At 37.2% G+C, this 18825-nt stretch overlaps 1 protein-coding gene across 16 annotated transcripts in view; it reads left to right on the forward strand.

Moving 5' to 3' along the window:
* Window positions 1-18825, forward strand: part of ZNF438 (zinc finger protein 438) — a 205552-nt gene that overhangs the window by 136306 nt on the left and 50421 nt on the right. For 12 of the 16 annotated variants that reach the window (XM_077152397.1, XM_077152443.1, XM_077152414.1 and 9 more), the window contains one exon: window positions 10259-10354. The exons of 3 other annotated variants lie outside the window; for them this stretch is intronic. In XM_077152397.1, the coding sequence (XP_077008512.1) occupies window positions 10317-10354 (38 nt within the window). In that variant the 5' untranslated portion in view covers window positions 10259-10316. Of the gene's footprint in view, window positions 1-10255; window positions 10355-14822; window positions 14910-18825 lie in introns of those variants that run through there. One more of the 16 variants, XM_077152484.1, reaches the window with a different exon arrangement.

Below are 18825 nucleotides of genomic sequence, written 5' to 3' on the forward strand. Positions count from 1 at the left end.
ATTCCACTACAGAAGATATTTGAATGGCCAATAAGCACATACTCAATATTAGTCATCTGGGAAATGCAAATTAAAATCATAGTAAGATACCATATTGTATACCCACCAGAATGGCAAAAATTAAATAGAATGAAGACATCAAATGTTAGTGAGGATGTCGGGCACCTGGAACTCAGACATTGTGCGGAAGTGTAAAATAGTGCGATCAATTTAGAAAAAAGGTTTGAAAGCTTCTTGCAAAGCTAAACATATACTAGCCCAGTAACCCAGCAATTCTACTCCCAGGTATTTGTCCAGGAGAAATGACAACATTTGTCCACAAAAGAGACGTGTACAAGAATAACACAGTATGTGTACGTAGTAGCTTTATTCATAATAGCTCCAAACTGGAAACAGCACGTTTGTCCATCAGCAGGAGAAGGGATAAACAGCTGTGTTGTATTTATAAAATGTAAACTGCTGAGCAATAAAAGGGAACAAACTACTGATAACCTACAAAAATATAGATGAATCTCACTATCTAACTGAAAGAAGTCTTACACTAAAAAGTACATTTAATGTTATTCCATTTTTATAGAATTCTAAAACAAGAAACCTTTATACAGGTCAGAAAAGAATCGGAACAGTGACTGCTTCCGGGGGTGGGTGGGACAGGAATTGTCTCAGGCGGCATCTTGAAGGAACTTTCTCCGGGTCAGTGCTAATGGTTTGGGTTACATGAGTATACAAGCATTTGTAAAAATGCTCATGGAATGGCCCACTTAAGATTTGTGCATTTCATTGCGTGTAAATTTTATCTCAAAAGAGAAAAGAAAAGCTATTATAAAATATCACAAGGAGATACTATTTTATGTCCAACAGATTGGCAAAAGTGTAGGCAACGAAGTGAAGCATCCTGAACTCTTTTACCCTGCTGGTGGTAATGTCTAATAGGAAGCAGATTGGCAGTGTAAGAATAAAAAACAATCTCATTATCAAATGAACTGTGCATATACCAACCCAGCGTTTTCTAAGGCATAGAAACTCTTGCAAATGAACACTGAAAAACATGTATGGGAATGCTCCAAAAACTGGAGGCCACTCAGCTATCCATCAACAAGTGAAAGAATAAATTATGCTATATTCAAACACTGCATTATAATCCTACACACACCATCATGATGAACCTTATAAACATGATGTTGAGTGAGAAAACCAAATGACATAAGAATACTTCCAATATGATTCCAACCAATATAATTTTATCCAAAATCTTGCAAAATTAATCTATATTTTTTTGGAGTACATAGGGTAACACTATAAAGGACAGCAAGAAAATAATTTAGGGTATTGAGTGAAGAAGCACGTTAAGAAGAATCGGAACTGGAAGAACCACAGAGGGGCCTTTGGAATTACTAGTAATGCTCCATTCCTTAAATGGCTAACACGAAAGCAGGTGCTCGTTTCATTATTTTTTTAATAATTTACACATATATTAAAGGTATGGTTTGGTGTCTGTTCATTAACTTATGATTGCTTAAGAAAAATATGTGCATTTTAAAATTAAATCTTCATTAGCAATGATATGATAATGCAAGATGTAAGAAGTACGCTTTCTGGTATCATTAATTCACTCATTCTTTGAAATGTTTATGAGCCTGTCCATAGCCAGATGAGGTGTCCACATGGGTTAATCCTTTATCTGGAGACTACAGTTTAGAAAGACAACTGAAACTGAAAATGATTACAGTCTTTAAATAGATACAATATAAATCTTCTGAGGTATTTCTAAGAATTTGTGACAATTTTGCTTTGAAAAGAGAAGGAAAATTATGGTTTTTCACTTATGTGTAAGGTAAATGAAACCATCATGAAATACAGAAGTAATTTTTTTTCTCCTTCCCCAGAATTCTCTTAAAATGTGAAGGGCCAGGCAATTGGAATGGTCCTGGCCATGAGCGCCTTCCCCTAACGCTGGTATAGCTGGCAACAGAAGGCGCGCTTGTATGAATTGAAATGTCACTTCAACTGATCAGTGACCAGTCACTGAATTTGCCTTACAGTTAGATCATGGAGTATGTCTCTCTCAGTGTATTTTCTTAAAACTTAGCTATGACCAGATATCTCAGGATGCAATGACTGCCAGCCAGATCTTACTGTTCTTCCGTTGGACCATAAACATTTTCAAGGTATTTATAGATTTTTCATTTCAACATTCAAATCTGTGAATATTTTTCATTAAATCAACTTTTAAGAAAACAAAGCTTAGGGCGGGCCACGGTGGCTCAGCAGACAAGGACGCTTGCCTGCCATGCCAGAGGACCCGGGTTCGTTTCCCGGTGCCTGCCTATGTAAAAAAAAAAAAAAAAAAAGCTTAAATTCCATAGCTCAAATACAGTCCTAAATTTGTAGTTTAAGATTAAAAGGACTTACCCCAACCCTGTACTTTTTATAAGTATCCAAACATTCCTTTGGATGTCAAATAATAAATTCATAGTGCTAGATGCCTGGCAAGATGATCGTCTGGTTGCTTAGATGAAGTAGTTGAACATACACAATTGCACTTCCAAAACCGTATTGCTTCATTTATCATAGGAAGTGCCAGAGTTCTGCAATATTTTGTAAGAAAAGCTACTCTACTTGCATGAATTCTCATAGAAACGGCCAAGAATATTAAGCCAATTTAATCCTAAGGATTGAAGTTAGAGTTCTAAATGACATTTAATAGTATGATTTATATTCTATCTTAAACTTTATAGGGAACAAAGCAAGATCCTCTCCTTTCGTCTTGCTTTTTATTTTTAGAGATCCTGAATGATGATAAAAATCTAAGCTTAAGAACTGTCAGATAATTTATAATATTTCATTTATTTTTCAAAGGATTGGGGTGTCACCAGTAAGCCCGTTAGAATTGTAGGTTTTAAGTTCCTAGATTTTAAAAAAGACCAGCTGCAAAAACAAGTGTGTGAGCTCTGTAATTTAATTCTATGTGATTTTTTTTTAACACTTCAAAATCACCAAAGGAGGCATTTTTTCTTAGGTCATAAATAGTTGTTTGTGTCATTGTGAGCTCAAACTTCTAAGTATGTTTCAAGATCTATGTTTTATAAATGTTAATACTTTTTATTGTGTCCATTACAACCTCAAGACATTACTCTTTTTGTCTATCTAAATCTTCCTTTCTTTGTGCTCTGATACCAGTGAAGGTGGGTTGTGGAGAAACTGGAAGATTACTTTTTGAAAATTGTAATTCTGTGCTCAGGGATAGGTAATATAATGACTATCTTTGAGAATGCAACGAAAGCACTTTAAAACTGTCTCTTTTTGTATTAAACTTTTTAATTTGAGATTAAATGTAGACTCACATTCAGTAGGAAATAATATGCATCCTGTGTACCCTCTACCCAGTTACTCCCAGTGGTAACATCTTGCAAAACTCTAGTCCAATCGCACAATCAGGAGATTGACATTGACATGATCCCATCTCTTATTCATATATCCCCAGGTTTAGTGGTACTCATGTGTGTATGTGTGTATTTACTTCTGTGCAGTTATATCACATTTCGCTTCTTGTATCCACCACAACAGTCAAGAGATAAAATGGTTCCTCCCCAAGAAGCCCTCATGTTGCTCTGTTAGGACCATGTCCACCTCCCTTGCGCCTCCCCCCACCCCACCCATGCCTAATCCCTGGCAAACACTATTCTGATCTCTCTTTCTATCATTTTGTCATTTCAGTAATGGGAGATTATAGTATGTGACCTTTCAAGATTGGCTATTTTCATTTGGTATAATTCCCTTGAGATTCGTCCAAGTTGTTAAATATATTAATAGTTCCTTCCTTTTTATTATTGAGAATTCCATCAAGCTCTGTTTTGATGTCTAGTTATCACACACACATATATAAACGTGTGTTTATATAATGTTGAGATAATGTGAGATAACATTTTAAAGGGTGTTTAAGCTGTTAAAAAGCTGTATAAATGATCGACTTTGTTTAGATATATGAGTGAAGCTAATCTGGATAGTACTAAGGTAAATCAGAGTGCTGGGTAAAAGATGATATGGCCTATATTTTCAAACTTCAACCTCTGTGTAAGACCAAAGGGAGAGATGTTTATTTGGTGTGAAATTTATATTTTGGGTGGTGCATTGTCTAGTTTAACTTGTATGGTCAGTTTACTTAAACACCACAATTACATAGAATCTTGAATAGGGCAAGATCTTGTTCATTTGTAAGGGTTAGTATGATGCCCATTTATCCTAAGAGTGACTTGGGAAGAGGATAAAAGAATGTTTGCAAGGTCTTTGTGGGGTTGGAGAGAAGGGAGGAAATATTCATCTTTCCCATTTTGGGAATTCCGAAATTCTCACAAGCCATGGAGACAACCAATTCAATAGGCTGAGCCCTCAATCTTGGGGCTCGGCCCTGTGAGGCTTATTCCTGCAAAGGAAAGACTAAGCCTACTGATACTTACGCCTGTGAGTCATACCCAGAGAACTGCTTTTGTTGCTCAGATGTGTCTTCTCTCTAAGCCAGCTTTGCAGATGAACTCACTGCCCTCCCCACAACAGTATAAATGACTCCCAAGAGAATAAATCTCCTTGGCAACGTAGGCCCTGACTTCCGGGATGAGCCGGGACCCAGCATCATGGGAATGAGAAAGCCTTCTTTACCAAAAGGGGGAAGAGAGAAATGAGACAAAATAAAGTTTCAGTGGCTGAGAGATTTCAGAGTCAAAAGGTTATCCTGGAGGCAGGCAGGCTGTGGTGGCTCAGTGGCAGAGTCCTCGCCTGCCATGCCGGAGACCTGGGTTTGATTCCTGGTGCCTGCCCATGTAAGAAAATTAAATAATAAATAAATAAAAGACTCTTAAAAAAAAAAGGTTATCCTGGAGGTTATTCGTATGCATTACATAGATATCCCTTTTTAGTTTTTGGTGTATTGGAGTGTCTTGAGGGAAATACCTGAAACTGTTAAATTGTGTTCCAGCTGCCTTGATTCTTGAAGAAGACTGTATAACTATATAGCTTTTACATTGTGACCATGTGATTGTGAAAACCTTGTGTCTGATGCTCCTTTTATCCAGGGTATGGACAGATGAGTAAAAAAAAAAAGGATAATAAATAAATAATAAGGGGAGATAATGGGTAAAAATTGGGTAAATTTAAATACTGTGGGTCAATGAGAGAGAGGAAGTATGGCATGTATGAGTTCTTTTTTTTTCTTTTTATTTCTTTTTCTGGAGTGTTGCAAACGTTCTAAAAATGATCATGGTGATGAATACACAACTATGAGATGATATTGTGAGCCATTGATTGTACATGGTTGGACAGTGTGTCTGTGTGGATATTTCTCAATAAAAGTATTTTTTAAAAGGTGTTTAAGACATTGCTGAAATGAACTTATTAATTAAAAGTACAGGGCAGATCACAATGGCAGAGCAGGCAGAGTTCCCACCTGCCATGCCAGAGACCCAGGTTCAATTCCCTGGTGCCTGCCCATGCGAAAAAAAAAAAAAAAGTACATTATTAATGTCCTTTTAGCCATTTAGATTTGATTAGTCTATGTTTTCACATACTAAGACCCAAAGAATTGCCACCTATATTCTGAAAATATATTTCCAATAGGAAAAAAAGTCATTTATTCCATAACAATAAGTCATTCCAATAAAAACTGGCAAAGTTAGAGAAGATTTCAGTAGCAGACAAATTCAAGGGAGGATCCTTGTTCTGATTCCAGCAGATTTGCTAGTTGTTTTTGTTTTTTATTTTCCTTCATGCAGCCCATGATTACCCAGTATGCTCTCTGCAGCTGATTGTTGCCCAAGTAACTCTCCTTTTCCCCTGTGCCTGTTTGTGTTTTCAACTAAGTAATTAAGCATGACGGTATCTTTCTTAAATTCTAGCTGACTGAAATACTTCTCCCCTGCTCCCTTTCTAAATGCGTTTTTCCCCTTCTCTACCCTAAAAGAGAGACACCGAGCAATGAGAACCAGGAGTAAGTAACCTGGGGTGCTGGGGAAGGCTTCCCTCAGGAAGGTACATTTCAGCAGAAATCTGAAGGTGGAATTGGAGTTGACTAGAAGGGAGGAGGAAAGAGCATTATTCCAAACAGAAGAAGGGCATGTGTGAAGCCCTTGTGATGGGATGGAGCAAAACAAGAATGAGGAAGTAGAATAAAACCAACACAGAAGGATTGGAGAACCCAGGGAGTGTGGTGTGAAATGAAACTGGAGAGAGAAGGAGGGCTTTTCCTAAGCCAATAAAAGATTTTAAACTTGAAGTTGACTTAAGCAGATTTGCAATCCAAAAACATAATTTTGGCTACTTTGTAGAATATGCTTTGGAGGTAAAGAAAAAAGTGAGTTGACTGACTGGGTGGTCATTTTAGTGGTCTCAGAGGGAAAGGATGGGTTGGGATTACTTTAGGAACTTCAGCATTTAGTGATTGTTTTAATTTCCTGGCTACTAAAACAAATGCCACACAAGGGGTTGGCCTAAACCAAAGAAATTTATTGACTCATGGTTTTGAGGCTAGGAGAAGTCCAAAATCAAGGCATCAGCAAGGTGATGCTTTCTCCCGGAAGACTGGTGCTGTGAGGCTGGCTGTCTTTGGGTCCTTGGATCCTTGGGTCCTTGGTCCTTGGCTTTTCCATCACATGGCAGTACACATAGTGATATGTTCTCCCTTCTCTTAGTTCACTGACTTCTGGCTTCTGCCTATTCCCCGGGGCTTCTCTTTCCGTCTGACTTTAATTCTTCTTATAAGATTCTACTATTTCAGATTAAAGCCCAATCTGAGTGACACTTTAACTGAAGTCACATTTCAAATAGATCTTATTTGCAATGGGTCTACACCCACCAGAATGTAGAAGTGTAGCTGCGACTCCCCTCTCCCCACAAAATCTGGGTTCGTTGCTTAGGACGGCTTAATGCACAGACACACAGAACAGGCCATAGAAGAAAAGGAGGTTTATTTATGCCTGTGGGAGGGCAGGGGAAACTTCCCAAATGTGCCTCCCTGTAGTGATTTTTCAATTGGCTTTTATACATGTTAGAGACTATGAAAGATAATCATCTTGGGTAACAAGTGACAGGGGTCTGGAGAGCTTCATTAGTTCCTTATCTCAGCTATTTACTACTTCCTTTAGGATTTACACCCTCTGTGATACCTGGGGCATGGTGCCTCCAAGTCTGGGATAGATGAAAGCCTATTCATATCTGGATGCAGACTTTATGTTATTGCTCCTCCGTGAGACTAAAGCCCAAATTCACAGCTTGCTTACAGTTTTAAGGTTACATTTAAAATACTAACACTATGGAACAAGCCCAGGAAAATGTCCAAACTGGAATCCATCAATGACCAAGCACAGAAGGGAAAACCAGGGGCTTCTGGTTCACGAACTCTAAGAAAAAAGAGAGTATTAAGAAGGGGAAAGTGGGCAACAATCGTTTTGCTGCTGAGATGCAGATATGATGAGGGTGAAGTGCCTCTGTGCATGACTGGCAGGAGCAGCTTTGGAGGAGTGTGACTGGGCAACAAGGAAATGGAGTAGGAGCAGTCAGGTATATTCAGGTGAGACAGGGAGAGTTGGGGCTTTTGGGCTGTAGCTAGAGGGAACTATGGAGTCAAGTGGTTTTGTTTTTGTTAATGGTTTAAAGGAAGAAACTTGGGTTTGTTTAAAAGCCATTGGTTATACAGGCAAGAGGAGGAATGATGTTTTCATGTTGTTAGAAAAACAGGAGAACATGGAATCTAAGGCAGAGGCAGAAGGCCAGGCCTTGGGAAGGTGAGGGGCATCTCCTGTGGAGTGTCAGGTCAGAGGAAGAGGCTGGAGCACATGTGGTAGGTGTGTGTTCCATCCTGGGGAGGGGAGTGATTTTCCATCTTGATGGCTGCTGTTTCCTCTGGAAAGTGAAAGTGAAATGGTTTGGTGAGTGAATGGAAAGGAGGTTTGAGGAGTTAAAGGGGGAGTTTTAGCATTAGTCACCAAGGAGGCTGACTGTTATATTTCCAAAAATTCTTGGACAATGGGTTTCTCAGTTGTCTACAAACACCCTTTTCTGAGCACCTGCAGGGTTAGAGATGAGGCTGTAGGGTACAGAGAAAGATTAGGCTGCCCTAAATGCAGCTCTTCTTATGTGTCCATCGCTTCTGGGAATGAAGTCAACCTTAAAACAGAGAAGGGGGCAAGGATGGTAGAAGGCGTCTGTCCATTGGTGAAATTTTCAAGAGAATCCAACATTTTAAAAAATGTTGTTTTTTTTAAAAGCGAATGTTTATGGTAATAAAAATTCTCACATTGAAATCACCTGTTATCTTATATTGTACTTATCCTGGGAGCATTTTTCTCACCAGCAGGACTGCTCTTCTGGACAAGCCCTTCACAGGCAGCTGGGAGTGTGCCCTGCAAGTGTTCCCTAAACACTCAAGGAGGGAATGGAGAGAAAAATGCTAGCCTTTACGTCTCTATTTGTACTGCAGGATATGTTTTATTTAGTCAGGGTTTTTTTCCCCCTAAACTTTTATATATTATTTGGAGAACATCTATCTATGTTCTCATTTGAAATAATGGTGACCAGCTCCTTCTTTTCAACTTGCCAAGAGTGTTACTTTCTCTTACTTAATTCAAATTTTTGTTTATTTCATGTAGCTGAGAAGCATGGATCATAATTAATGTATTAACTTTGTCTTCTTTTACATATTTTTAAATCATGAAAATTTCCATTTGTTTGAACTGTATTACTCTAGAATTTTGGTACTTTTTCTAGTGAATCTCTGATGTTTTCTATTCCAGAATTCATGAAATGTTAGTCTTGATTTTTGATAGAAAAGCTTCCGTTTTAACTCTACTAATTTAGAATTGGCTTAGGAACAAGGGAATGTTTCCAAAAAAATCCCCTAAAAAAAAACTAGACTGGAAAAATTTTATTTTATGTTCATCTTTCAAATTATTTCCAAGAATACTATAGGTAAAGGGATAATTTGTCTTTTTCAGTATAAGTATTTTTTTTCCAACATATGAATAGTGATTCTGTTTAAACCAGTGATTTTCAAAAGGGAATGGTATATCAGTATTAATTGATAAAGTCCCTCTCTGGTCCTCTGGAAGATTACGGTTTCTCCATCCTCCATACTGCTAACACCTGCTGAAAATCTTCTCCCTGCTGAGTCTGAAGATTCTTTTTATTCTTGATCTAACAGATTTGGAGGTACCCAGAGCTGCCTTCTGCACTATCTCTTCCTGTTTGCCTGTGTATGGTTGTGGGAGGCCCATTCCTAGGCCTGGCTAGAAGTGAAAGAAAAGATATTCTGTCATTACCGGATGTTTCTAGGCATGCAGTGAAGAACCAGAGGGATCTGGGCATTTGCTGAAGCTTCGTCCTCCTTCCCTTCCTCAGCACCCACAAACTCTTCCCTCCATTTAACCCAAATGTTCTCCAACTCTCTTTCCAGAAGTTCTTGCTGCCTGGGATCCATGACCACTTTAAATATGATCTTTCCTCTTTCTGTGCCTGTAGCCTTTAGTTGAATCTCTTTTCCACTTTCGCATGTGGTTATTATACTCTAGATTCCAGGAATCCTCATGTCACATGTCCCAGGCATGGGTAGAAAGCTGAGAGCTCCAAGATCTTGCTTCACAAGATGTGCTCAGTTGAACCTGTGAGTTTCAGTCTTTGAGAACTAATGTAAGAGATCTAATTAGGCAAATTTCAAAGAAGAATAAATGGGCCTACCGTAGCCTTAATTTTGGGTATGAAGATACTTTCAAAAATCACTTTGCATCCCTAAAGTTATCACTCCCCTTTTTGCTTACCATTGTTGTGGGGTTTATGGTGATGTGGTCATCAGAAGTGGTAGAAGTCATGACGTGCCCACCTGGCAAACATGTTTGTACACTCAGGCCTGTGCCCCATGCAGGTCACCGTGACTGCATAAGTAAGTCACAGCTGCTTCAGAAAGACCATTGGTATGCTTAACTTTTTCTCACATATTTAAATTGTAGATAGTGTCATTGATTTCGCCTGGAAAGCCCCTACTATCATTAACTCGATCTCTTACAAGCTTGAAAATGATTCACCATGCCATATTGAAAAATAAAATGCTTTTATTACTTTCAACCATAGGATATAGGATGTAAGGGTACCTGATCAGGGTAGAGATGAGGACAAGTGAGTAAGAACAAGGTCCAGGAAAAGAAAGGTAAAGTGAAAAGTTATTTCCAAGGTTTATCATTTCATGTATTATTTAAGAGCCTTGGGTTCTATTTTTCAGAAATGTAAAATCAGCATAGAATCAGAAACTCTGGATTGTATTCAGTTCAAGACTTTTGATGTCTTTCAGGAGTCATGGAATTTTCTTGTTACCCAGGTAAGAATGACAGTGATTTAGTAGCAGTTCATGGAGATTATGTGTAAAGTTACTTAATATTGATTATGTAATAACTGCAACCAAAAGCTAAGCATTTCTTTGGATTTGTAATTTCACATAATTCAATAGTACATATACTTTGAGAAACCTTAGTTGTTTACTACAGTGGTAAGCTTTTGTAGGATGCAGTAGGCTAAGGTAAATATCTGTATGGATTTTGCTGATGATCACAATTACTGTGTCATTTTCTCAATAAATGTAGATTTGGCTTTAATGATACAGGAATAATATTGTTTTGTTTTTCCTCTTAAAAGTTTGAAAATCCAGTTTTCTTTTCTAGGTATGTTAACAAAAGTAAAAAATATTATCTTTCAGACAATTTGTGGGAAATAACTACAAATCTTTTGTGAGAATAATAAAAGGCATGTTATTAGATAACTTTTGCACATTGATGTAGTTGCCATAATTTCCAGGTATGCTTCATAAGACCTACTTAAGAAAATCTACTGCACTTGCTTCTATTTCCCAGAGTCTATTTGGTTAATGAAGTTTCTTAATCCTAAAATTTATTTCTGCTATATCAAGTGATATAATTTTTCTTTCAGAAAGTGCTTAGGCAAACTTTTAGGTATTTGAAATAACATTATTTATTTTCACTGTGCACTTGTATTGATTTTTTTTATTTGCAGAGTGCTTTGCAATCATATATTTACAAGTCCATGAGGTAGATATAAAATTAATCAGGAAAGGTAGGATAGCTGCATTCATTTACCACTTTGCTCTCCTTTGAGTGCTTTTAGAATAGATGTATTTAAGAACAAATCTAAAATGAGGTACTGAATGTACATACCTCTTACCATGAGGATGATAGAAAGTGGAATGGTAAGCACTTAAAAAGGTGTGCACCCTCTCTAACCATGCCAGAGCAAACTTGAGTTCCAATCCCAGAACCATAAGTGTGCACCAACCAGACCTAAAAGATATCTGTATAACACTCAACTCAATAAGTACAGAATACTCATTCTTTTCAAGTACATATGACAATTCATGAGGATAAACTATATGTTAGGCCATAAGAAAAGTTTCCATAAAATTTTAAAATATTTAAATCATGCACAGTATGTTCTCTGACCACAATGGACTGCAGCTAGAAATTAGTTGACAGAGAGAAATTTGAGAAATTAAAAAAATATGTGGAAATTAAATAACACCCTCCTAAGTAACCAGTGGGTTAAAGAAAATCCTTGAGATAAATGAAAACTAATAAACATAACATACCCAAACTTATGGGAAGCAGCTAAAAAAAAAGCAGCGTTCAGGGGTAAGTTTATAGCTCTAAATGCCTATTTTTTTTTAAAGAGAAAAATCTCAAATCAATAACCTAACTTTCTGCCTAGAAAAGAAAAAGCAAAGTAAACCAAAGCAAGCAGGCAGAAGGAAACAATAAAGATTAGAATGCAAATAAATGAAATAGAAAATACAAAACAGTAGAGAAGCATCAACGAAAGCAAAAGTTGCTTCTTTGGTTATTGTAAACCTTGACAGACGTTGCTTCTTTGAAGTCAACCAAATTGGCAAACCTTTAGCTAGAAAAAAGAATTGTGAGGAAACCTAAGTTATTAAATCAGCAATGAAAGAGGGGACATCACTATTGAACTTAAATAATAAAGAACTATAAGAAAATAATAAGAATTGTATGCTCACAAATGAGATAATTTATATGAAATGGATTAACTGTTAAGACACAAACTGCCAAAACTGACTCAAGAAGAAATAGAAAATCTGTACAGATCTACAACAGGTAAACAGGTTGAATTAATAATCACAAATCTCCCTACAAAGAGAAGTCCAGGCCCCGACTTTACTGGGGAATTGTACAAAATGTTTAAACAAGAATTAACACCAAACATTCAAAAACTCTTCCAAAACATAGGAGGGAAAACTCTCCACCTCATTCTATGAGTCCATTATTACCTTGTGTGGTAGGTTAAATTATATAGTCCAGTGAAAGATGTGTTCTTAATCTTAATCTGAATTCCTGTGGGTGTGAACTCACATGTAGGCTTTGATGTTAATTTTGGTTATTGAGAATGACCAGCTGAATCAGGGTAAGTCTTAACCCGTATTACTGGAGGCCTTATAAAAGGCCTTGAGTTTAAAGAGGAGAAACCCTAGCCAGAGTCGGAGAAACCCTAGAAGAGCAAAAAGAAAGAGATTGCTATATGACAGGAGGCAGGGATACAAGCCAAGGAATCCCAAGGATTATAGCAGTCCAGTGCCAGAATGCTACTGACCCCAGGAGAAAGCAGGGTTTTTTCTAGGTTTTTGATTTTAGACTTCTTCTAGCCTCGAAACCGTGAGCCAGCAAAGTCCCATTATTTAAGCCAGTCCATTGTGTGGTTTTTGTCATAGCAGTTGGGAAAACTAAGACACTCAGGAATCACTACCAGACAAAGACACCCAAAGAATCCCTTACACCCAGACCAGTATCCCTTACAAAAATCCTAAATAAATAGTAGCAAACTGAAACTAGCAACATATAAAAATGATTATAAGTGATAGCCAAGTGAGATGTATCCCAGGACTGCAAGGTTGGTTCAACATTGGAAAATCAATCAATATACTATGTTGATAGAATAAGGACCATAGACCACATGATTATCTTACTAGACAGAGGAAAAACATTTGACAAAATCCAACATGTTTTCATGGTAAAAACACTCAACAAACTAGGAATGGAAGGGAACTTCCTCAACCTGATAAGGGACATCTATGAATAATCTACAGCTAGCATCATACTTAATGGTGAAAGACTGCAGGCTTCTCTCCTTTTCTCCTAGAACAAGATGAGGAAGTGTTCTCTTACCACTTCTGTTCAACATTGTATTGAAAGTTCTACCCAGGGCAAATAGACAAGGAAAAATATATTTAAAGGCATCCAGATTGGAAAGGAAAAAGTAAAACATTTTTTGCAGATGGCATGATCCCATCTGCTGAAAATCCTAAGGAATCCTCTCAGAAACTATTAGAGCTAATAAATTCAGCAAGTTTGCAAGAATCAAGATCAGATTACAAATATTAATTGTATATTTATACACTAGCAATAAGCAATCAAAATTGAAATTAAAATTATCTATAATAGCATTGAAAAGAATAAAATAGGAATAGGTTTAAAAAAGAAGTGCAAAGTTTGTATACAAAATGTGAAAACGTTGTTAATAGAAATTAATGATTAAAATAAATATAAAGGCATCCCATGTTTCTGAATTGGAAGACTTAGCATTAGGATGGGAATACTTTCCAAATTGATCTATAGATTGAATGGAGTTTGAGTGAAAATCCCAGATGCCTTTTTTGCTTTTCAGAAATTGATAAGCTAATAATAAAACTCAAATGGAAATGAAATGACCCATAATAGCCAAAACAGTCTTAGAAAATAACAAATTTGGTAGATTTACACTTGCCAAATTCAAAACTTAACAGAAAGCTAAATAATGAAGACAATGTGGTACTGGCATAAGGACTGAAATATAGATCAATGGAATAGAATTGAAGGTCCAGAAATAAAACTATACATTTGTGCCAGTTTTTTTTCATAAGGGTACTTAAACAGTTTAATAGGAAAAGAATAGTGTTTCAATCATTGCTGCTGGTACAACTGAACATGTACAAGCAAAAAAGGAAATTGCACTCCTGCCTCACAACATATACTAAAATTAACTCAAAATGAACCAAAGATCTAAAGGTAAGAGTTAAAACTATATAAAAATCTTAAAAAAAACAACAATATAGGTCTAAATCTTTATGACCTTGAATTAGGCATTGGTTTTTTATATATGACACCAAAAGTACAAGCAATAAAAGAAAAAATAGAGAATTCCAACTTCACAAAAACTAAAAACTTTTCTGCTTCAAAGGGCCCCATCAAGAAAGTAAAAAAATAAGAAAACATAGGATGATAGAGAATATTTCCAAATCATATGTCTGATAAGAAACTTGTATCCAGAATATATGAAGAAATCTTAAAACTTAACAGTAAAAAGACAAATAGCCCAATTTAAAAAATGGACTGTGCTAGTTTGAAAAGATGTATGCACCCTAGAAAAGCCATGTTTTAATCCTAATCCCATTTTGTAAAGGCAGTCGTTTCTTCTAATCCCTATTCAGTATTGTATGTTTGGAACTGTAATTAGATCGTCTCCCTGGGGGTGTGATTTAATCAAGAGTGGTTGCTAGACTGGATTAGATAGGTCTTGATTAGTTTACTGGAACCCTATAGAAGAGGAAACCTTTTGGAGAGAGATTCAGAGAGAGCAGAGGAGAACGACATAGCCACAAGAATTAGAGTCCACCCAGCCAGCGACCTTTGGAGATGAAGAAGGAAAATGCCTCCTGGGAAGCTTCATGAAACAGGAAGCCAGGAGAAGAAGCTAGCAGATGACACAGTTTTCACCATTTGCCCTTCCAGATGAGAGAGAGACCCTGACTGTTTTCACCATGTGCCTTTTCAGATGAGAGAGAAACCCTGAACTTCATCAGCCTTCTTGAACCAAAGGTATCTTTCCCTGGATGCCTTAGATTGGGCATTTCTATAGACTTGTTTTAATTGGGACGTTTTCTCGGCTTTAGAACTGTAAACTGGCAACTTATTAAATTCCCCTTTTTAAAAGCCATTCCATTTCTGGTATATTGGATTCCAGCAGCTAACAAACTAGGACATGGACAAAGGAATATTTCTCCAAAGAAAATATGCAAATGGACTATGTCCTCCCCAAATAGCATGCTCAGGTGCCACCCACTGGTCCTGTGGGTGGGAACCTTTTGTCAATAGGACCTTGATGATGTTACTAGTTAAGATGTGCCCAAACAGAATGAGGGTGGGTCTTAATCCAATATGGCTGAAGTCCTTAAAAGTAAAGGAATTAGATAAGGAAGGAGAAGACATGGGGAGCAGCCAGAAGCTGAAAGTCAGTGGAACCTGGAAGAGAAAGGAGATGGTGCCACTATGTGCATTGCCATGTGACAGAAAAACCAAAGATTGCTGGCCAGTGAGAAGGTCCTGACCCCAGGAAGGAGCCAGCCTTCTAACCTCTGAAATCATACGTGAGCAAAATAGATGCCTGTTGTTAAGCCAACCATTGTATGGTATTTGTTTTTGCAGCAGGAAAACTTAAACAGACACCAAACACATGAAAAAAATATTCAACATCATTAGGAATATGCAAATCAAACCATTTGATATTACTACTTGTGGTGGTTTGGAGCTAAGTACCCCAGAAAAATATGTTATTAAACTTAATCCATTCCTGTGGCTCTGAACCTTTTGATGAGATTACTTCAGATAAGGCGTGACCCAGGATGGGTCTCAATCCTATCACTGAAGGCCTTATAGGGAAAGTCAGAGAGAGGGAAAAAACCACAGAGGGAGCAGCCAGAAGCTGTAAGTCTGAGGAATCCACAAGAGAAAGGCGGGGTGAGAAGTAGACACCATGGCATTGTCATGTGACTGAGGAGCCCAGGACCAAGGGTACTGGCAGCCAGCCCAGAATGCCAGTCTTCAGGGAAGAGAGTATCACCTTGATGACACCTGCATTTAGAGTTCTCCCAGACTCAAAACCATGAGCCAATAAACTCCCATTATTTAAGCCATCCATTACATGGTATTTGCTTTAGCAGTGAGGAAACTAAAATACCACTTTTAACTCCCTAGGATGGCTATTAATAAAAAAGATGGGCAAAAACAAATGTTGGCAAGTATAGGTAGAGATTGGAACCCATCCTTAGGCTCTTGTGAGAATTCTGTATAGTAGCACCAATTAAAATGCTAAGAACGCCATATGAAACATAGTAAGCTCAAAATAAATGTTACTTGGTACTGCTGCTGCTGGTTTTATATGCACAAAATAGCAGTCTAATTCCCATCTGAAAGCCAAGGGGTTAATTCAGTTCTTACTGTGGTTAGTTTTGTTTATTGTTTGGGTCTTTTTGGGTGGTGTAAGACCAAGGCTATATGACTAGGAAGTGGTATAACCATTAAAACCAGGTTTACTAAAGAGTCCATTGAGGATGGTTTGAGGCAGGATTAGCAGACTACAACTCTCAGACCAAATTGGGCCTGTTTTGGTATGGTCTACAAGCTGAGAGTGAGTTTTATGTCTTTAAATGACTTTTTTAAAAATCAGAAGAAGAATGTATCGTGACACCTGAATGTAATATGAAATTCAAATTTCAGAGTCCATAAATCCAGTTTTACTGGAACACAGCCACACTCACTCATTTATGTATGGTCTGCAGCTGCTTTCATGCGACAGTGGCAGAGTTGAGTCATCACAGAGGCCCTGTGGCCAGCAAAGCTGAAACCCTTTACCCTCTGAACCTTTACTTCACCAAACCCTGGTTTAGGGGCTTATTAGTCAGTTATGTTGAGTGACGAGTGAGTGAATGTGTACCTTCCACACTAGCGAGCTTTGGCAGAGATACAGTCTTGCATAAGAAAGCACATGCCTTGAATTAATTATCCTTGTGACAGGAAACTTCTGTTCTGATTTAGAGAAAGTATCACTTTCCACCTTGGTAAAAATTCTGTTGAAACTGGCATACAAGTTCATGAGTAGACTTAATTCAACTCTAGTAGATTGCCTATGTGTAGACATGCCAAAAAAACATACATATTCACAAAAAAAATTAAGATGTGGATTCCCCTCAAGAATTGTCAAAATGGAAGTCCCATATGTCTTGAGTATGTGTTTAAATTTGTGTTTGTGTTTGTGTGTTTAAGGATATTTGCTGTCCCATAAGTCTTTTAAAAAATGTTCCTGAAATATAATGAATTCTGAAACAATTCCAGATTTTCTGGAAACTAGCATTCTGTTCATAAGATGAAATTTTTAATGATAACATACCTTAAGGGTATATTATTATTATCCCATTTCAGAAACAGTTTGTGGTTATTTTTTAAAGATTGGCTTTGTGATTCAGAGCCTTTATAAGGTAGCTGAATGCGGTAGAACTTTTGACAGTTGTGCTTAGAAAACATATGCCTTAATTTGTCACAACAGATTTAAGCAAATAACACTCACCTTTTCTCCCATCCTGTGCTATTTTAAACTATGATGTGGATTTCTTTTGTTTGATTTGTTACATAATCTTTTCTTAGGATTTATTTTGCTCATAAATACCTGTAAATAGGGCAGCTTCTTTTATTTAGCTTTATATCTTGCAAAGTATATTCATCAGGTACTTTTGAAAGACTTCCCTCTTCAAAGGTCCCAGGGGCTGATGCAAATAAGATAGCCTTGGAGGCTGCCCTGGAGAAGTTTTAAGTCTATTTGGAAATATAGATATTAAATTAATATAAGTAATCAGTGTTGGGTAGAAAGAATTAAATGATACAACAGGGACATAGAATAACAAAGGCTAAACTAATCTGGGGAAGTCCATGAATATTATCTTTTTGGAACTTTGTTTTTTTTAGTTTTATGCTAAAGGACTGTTTCTAAGCTAAAATTATTTTGAGTTTAGAAAAATGTCAAAACAAGAATTCTAGGAAATTGCTTATAATGTTCCTCTTATCAATATAGGCTCACTCTACTAATTTATTATTTATTGATGGCTTTCGATGCTTAATGGATGGACATTATGCATTAGATTTTCTTAGAGAACTATTTATTGGGTGTATTGGTCACAATGAAATTGGAATGAAGTAAATACAAAATGTGAAAAGAATTACCGATTACTTGGTGGCATGGTCAAGTTCATGTGTCAACTTGACCAGGAGGTGGTGCCCATTTGTCTGGTTGGGCAAGTGCTGGCCTGTCTGTTGCTATGAGGACGTTTCATGGACCTAAATAATGATTACATCAGCCGCATCCACAGCTGATTGCATTTGTAATCAGCTAAGGGGAGTGTCTTCTGCGATGAGTGAAATTTAATCTAATCACTAGAAGGCTTTTAAGGAGGATTCGAAGAGTCAGTCTTCTTTCTACTTCAGCAGAAGAGAGCCTCTCGTATAGAGTTCTTTGCAGTAACTTCATTGGAGTTACCAGCTTGTGGCCTGCCTACAGACCTTGGACTCTATGTTCCCATTGTTGCATGAGACACTTTTTATAAATTTTATATCTATGAATATTTCCTGCTGATTCTGTTTATCTAGAGAACCCTAGCTAATACAGCTTAGTATGCTGTATACATTAATGAGTGAAAGGGATGGGCTTAAGGCTTCAAATGAGACACTTACTCACTGTCTGACAGATGTAAATGTTTCTACCAGTGCCCTTAAGGAAAATCTTATTTTCTGTAGCTGAGACTTGAGATCTCCAAAAATCAAATTCAGAATCTTATTGTTAGAGTAGCAACTTTACAACATAAACTGAAATCTCAGTCTTGCATGGTGTCTGCTGTTAAAGTAAGGGCATTGATTAGAAAGGAGTGGGACCCTGAAAAATGGGATGATGACATATAGATTGATAATG

The sequence above is a fragment of the Tamandua tetradactyla genome, chromosome 1 (genome assembly GCF_023851605.1).
Source record: "Tamandua tetradactyla isolate mTamTet1 chromosome 1, mTamTet1.pri, whole genome shotgun sequence".
Taxonomy (NCBI): Eukaryota; Metazoa; Chordata; class Mammalia; order Pilosa; family Myrmecophagidae; genus Tamandua; species Tamandua tetradactyla.